The 4,413-nt window shown below is 36.9% G+C and overlaps 1 protein-coding gene and 1 pseudogene across 3 annotated transcripts; both read right to left on the reverse strand.

The window, feature by feature from the left end:
- The window catches only part of LOC104791819, a 6,449-nt pseudogene extending 6,071 nt beyond the window's left edge, over nt 1-378 (reverse strand).
- Nucleotides 1,779-4,326, reverse strand: LOC104791821 (psbP-like protein 1, chloroplastic). 3 transcript variants are annotated; one of them, XM_010517798.2, is made up of 8 exons: nt 4,134-4,326; nt 3,185-3,262; nt 2,945-3,025; nt 2,737-2,819; nt 2,507-2,629; nt 2,337-2,408; nt 2,138-2,234; nt 1,779-2,041 (listed from the first exon to the last, which is right to left on the reverse strand). In XM_010517798.2, exons 1-8 carry the CDS (start codon nt 4,189-4,191, stop codon nt 1,941-1,943), a joined length of 693 nt encoding a protein of 230 aa, XP_010516100.1. In that variant the 5' UTR covers nt 4,192-4,326; the 3' UTR covers nt 1,779-1,940. The 3 variants fall into 3 exon arrangements, with proteins under 3 accessions (XP_010516100.1, XP_010516101.1, XP_010516098.1); XM_010517799.2 differs by lacking the exons at nt 2,507-2,629; nt 2,737-2,819; nt 2,945-3,025; nt 3,185-3,262 and adding exons at nt 3,378-3,500; nt 3,608-3,690; nt 3,816-3,896 and having other exon boundaries at nt 4,056-4,326; XM_010517796.2 differs by lacking the exon at nt 4,134-4,326 and having other exon boundaries at nt 1,796-2,041; nt 3,185-3,320.

Here is a 4,413-nt window from a genome sequence, read left to right on the forward strand (position 1 = left end):
CCAACAATCATAAGCACCCAATCGAAACGGTCAGCGCAAGCGAAGAGCTGAGAGAAAGGAACAGCAGCAGGAGGTGGCTCAACCTCGTCTAGCTCATCAATCTCTTCATCAGCGTCCGCTTGCGCTTGCGCTGCCGCCGTACCCGTGCCACCACCAGACTCAGCACCAGGGTCGAGATAAGGAGAAGGAGACTCGGGAGGCTCGGAGACTTCAGAGACTGGAGTTAACGGTTGCATATGAGGTGGAGACCATCCGAATAAACCTCTAGAGATCATCATCTTTGGAGTCCCCGAAGGAGCTCACCACGACGACTCACCTTCTGTTCTGTGTATAAGAAGAAGAACAAAAACCCTAGATTTAGAGATTTTTTAGGGATTTTCGAATTTGGTTTTAATAGCTAAAATTAGCTCTGGATCTGTTCTAAGCTTCTTTTTTTTTTTAATTAGATGAAGAAGTTTTTTTTTTTTAATTTAATTTTTTTGTTTTAAGTTTTTTTTTTTTTTTTCCTCCAATAATTTTGGTGAGATCTTTTGATATTTGTGTTGCCGTTGCAGTGCTTTGTCATGTGTTTGTACTGTGCCGTCAAATACAAAAGAGCTGGTGAATTAATGAACAACGCGAATAGTAAATTTTTAGAAAAATGAAACAGTCAGTTTAATTTCAAGTTCTGAAAATAAAGGATCCGCCACATGTGAAAATAAGTTTTAGATCCGCCTTGCGTTGAAAATGAACAATTGCTATTGGTCTATGGATGCACTATGTGGTGTGGTCCATATTTTGTTAAAGACTAAGAAGCATGTACAGCTAGCTTAGCTATTTAGTGACATGAATGAATGCTAAGAATTCTCTTCTATGCATTGATTTTGCAGGAAAGGACCAAAGCTTGAGAATAAAAATAGAATCAGACTCCTTGGGAACAGTCAATATGGTGAATAATGGAGAATGCTGGCCAGCTTTTGCCCCGATACTTCAAGACATTCAAGCTATGCTCCATACTTTCACTGAGTGCAAAGTTGTTTTCTCTCCTAGAGGTTGTAATAAAGTGGCAGATAAGATAGCAAAGGAATCTCTTTTTTTTCAGAATTATGATCCTAAGCTATATTCTTTGGAGCCAAATTGGATCAAAAATGATGTAATGTGTGATAAACCATGTGTACTCTAATTTGGGTGAATATAAGTTGTTGTTGAGCCAAAAAAAAAAAAAAAATAGAATGGTCATCAAGGAAGGAGACTTGCTTTGGCATAGCTAGAGAGAAAACATTTTTTTCATGACGGATCTAAAGGCGAGAAAGGTTGCTTGATATGGATCTCAACATAGAAACGTCCTCTCCTCTATAGTTTGGCAAAGCTGTGTCTACAGGAACAAGGCCCTTTCTTGCGCATCAATTACAAGTAGATTTCTGAATGGAAACAATTTTTTCTTGGCAGTTGCACTCTTTATGTATTTGCATTGCAGCTGATATATCGCTCCCGGCCGAATATACGATATGCGTGGTCATTTGACTGAAAGAAATGATGTTTATTATACCTTCCATTCCATGTGGCTGCTCTTGAAATGACAGTGGGAAGAGTTACACAAGCTTCAAGCCAAGTGAGGATTTGGAGTGCAAACAGAGTGTGATTCAACTGAAGAGAAACCATAGTTGGAAACGATGTGAAATATCAATACTCTGTTTCGTTTTCTGACTGTAACATCACAATTTATAAGCCCTTTTTGGTTCAAATTGGCCAAACTATATATGTTGTGAAAATGAAGTTGGGTTAAAAAGCAGAGAGAGAGAGAGAGAGAGAGAGAGAGGGGGTAATAGGCAAGTCAAGAGTATTGAATCTCACTTACAGGAAAAAACAATATTGTTAAGAGAAGAAGAAGAATGGACAAAAATACAAGAAGAAATGGGCCTTTTCAAAACAAGAGATAACCAAACCAAACTTGATAATTTTCAAACAGTGATCTTGAAGGAATCTACCACAGTGTGAAGCCTATCTTTCATCTTCTCCCACCTCCTCTCATTTGCTCCCGTCGTCAATGTGTAGAATTTTCCTGCACAGCACCACGCCAGTCACCAATGACTCTTTCGCAAATCGAACTAAAAAATAAAATCAGATATCATTGTGAAGTCATGGAGATGATAGGTACCATTAAACACAGTGATTACACCCAGGGCATGGCGGGTGTAGTTTCTAGCCTGAACAGTGAACTCAAACTGATAATAAGTCTTCCCATCAACATCATGCTGCATCAATTGAGACAAAACCATGCACTCTCTATATAATTACACTTAAGAGCATCAATACTCAATGTATTAGTTGAAAGGTTATATCTCAAAGGAGCAAACCTCTGATGCATCAACAAGGTTTGTTTTCTGATTTGGAGGGGCCAAAACTTTCTTTATCAGTGTTTCAGCGATCTGTGACCAGACACAAAGTTCAAACATTTTGAGAGAATTTAAAATTCAAAATAAGAAGAGAAGAATGTAACATCCCAATAGAACGTAACATACAGTACCTGCTTGGGAGGGCCAAATTCTTTAATAGTCTGTTTGCTAGTTGGGATCAATTTCACACTAACGCTTTCTAACGGCTCAATAACATCTTTGTATACCTTATCTTGACCCTCAATCACAACTTCCTAGAACCAATATTCAAAACGAGGTGGTTATAACTAGTAAGTCTTTTTTTTTGTAAATGGGTCGGCGCGGTAAGGTAGTAGTTAACTAAAGAAGATCACAATGATACCTGCCACCCAAATGGATAGATAAACGAATAAGCATCCTTATTGTCAGAGACAGCAAGGAATCCTTTTTTGCTTTCTGCAGCAACTGAGTCATATATATCAATCCTCTTAGGATAACACATTTCACAAATATATGCAAAAAAAAAAATTAGTGTCAAAAGGCAAAATCTGGAAACTAAAAGATAGGATTAGAGAAAATCAAAAACTTACATGATACTGGAGCTCTACTTAGCAATGAGATCCAAGGAGCAACAATACCAAACGTTACAACCAGACGTCTCTGACATTTACCTGAAAATAAAATTAAAAAACACAAACTTTGTAAATGGTAAAACAAAAAAAAAATAAAGATTCATTTTTTATAGTTGCCATCAGGGCAGCAGAATCTGGAGAGAAATTATGATGAATTGAAACGAAACCCTAAATATTTAATAAGAAAACACAACAAACCTTGAAGATCAGAAGAGGAAGACGAAGAATGCTCAGCTTTTACAAGAAATGAAACTCCTTTCCTAGAGCAAGGAACACCAACAACCTTGGGGATGGAGATTGGAGAAGAAGAAGGTGTAAGCTTCAGAGAAGCCATTGNTTCAAAATAAGAAGAGAAGAATGTAACATCCCAATAGAACGTAACATACAGTACCTGCTTGGGAGGGCCAAATTCTTTAATAGTCTGTTTGCTAGTTGGGATCAATTTCACACTAACGCTTTCTAACGGCTCAATAACATCTTTGTATACCTTATCTTGACCCTCAATCACAACTTCCTAGAACCAATATTCAAAACGAGGTGGTTATAACTAGTAAGTCTTTTTTTTTGTAAATGGGTCGGCGCGGTAAGGTAGTAGTTAACTAAAGAAGATCACAATGATACCTGCCACCCAAATGGATAGATAAACGAATAAGCATCCTTATTGTCAGAGACAGCAAGGAATCCTTTTTTGCTTTCTGCAGCAACTGAGTCATATATATCAATCCTCTTAGGATAACACATTTCACAAATATATGCAAAAAAAAAAATTAGTGTCAAAAGGCAAAATCTGGAAACTAAAAGATAGGATTAGAGAAAATCAAAAACTTACATGATACTGGAGCTCTACTTAGCAATGAGATCCAAGGAGCAACAATACCAAACGTTACAACCAGACGTCTCTGACATTTACCTGAAAATAAAATTAAAAAACACAAACTTTGTAAATGGTAAAACAAAAAAAAAATAAAGATTCATTTTTTATAGTTGCCATCAGGGCAGCAGAATCTGGAGAGAAATTATGATGAATTGAAACGAAACCCTAAATATTTAATAAGAAAACACAACAAACCTTGAAGATCAGAAGAGGAAGACGAAGAATGCTCAGCTTTTACAAGAAATGAAACTCCTTTCCTAGAGCAAGGAACACCAACAACCTTGGGGATGGAGATTGGAGAAGAAGAAGGTGTAAGCTTCAGAGAAGCCATTGGCGAAGAGATTAAAGTGTATATGTGGTCGATAGAGATTAGATCTTCCGTTGTCTCTTTATGGATGGATTCGGTTCTGTCTCAGTTTTTATCCACTTTGAAACTTCCTGACCTTTTAAAAAATATGCGAGAGAGAACCAAAAAAAAAAAAAATATATATATATATATATAAAGATCCTTCGAAATAATAAATCTTTCCGGGATAACCCTTACACAATCAAC

The sequence above is a fragment of the Camelina sativa genome, chromosome 6 (assembly GCF_000633955.1).
Source record: "Camelina sativa cultivar DH55 chromosome 6, Cs, whole genome shotgun sequence".
In the NCBI taxonomy this organism is placed as follows: Eukaryota; Viridiplantae; Streptophyta; class Magnoliopsida; order Brassicales; family Brassicaceae; genus Camelina; species Camelina sativa.

Bases quoted from the DNA above. Each gene is read 5' to 3' on its own strand.
- LOC104791821 (XM_010517798.2), bottom strand. From the start codon at position 4,191: ATGGCTTCTCTGAAGCTTACACCTTCTTCTTCTCCAATCTCCATCCCC. The intron at 2,630-2,736 runs GTATCATTGTGA...TATTGGTTCTAG, and splicing joins TCTATCCATTTGGGTGGCAG to GAAGTTGTGATTGAGGGTCA. The intron at 2,042-2,137 runs GTACCTATCATC...GGTGCTGTGCAG, and splicing joins TGTAATCACTGTGTTTAATG to GAAAATTCTACACATTGACG.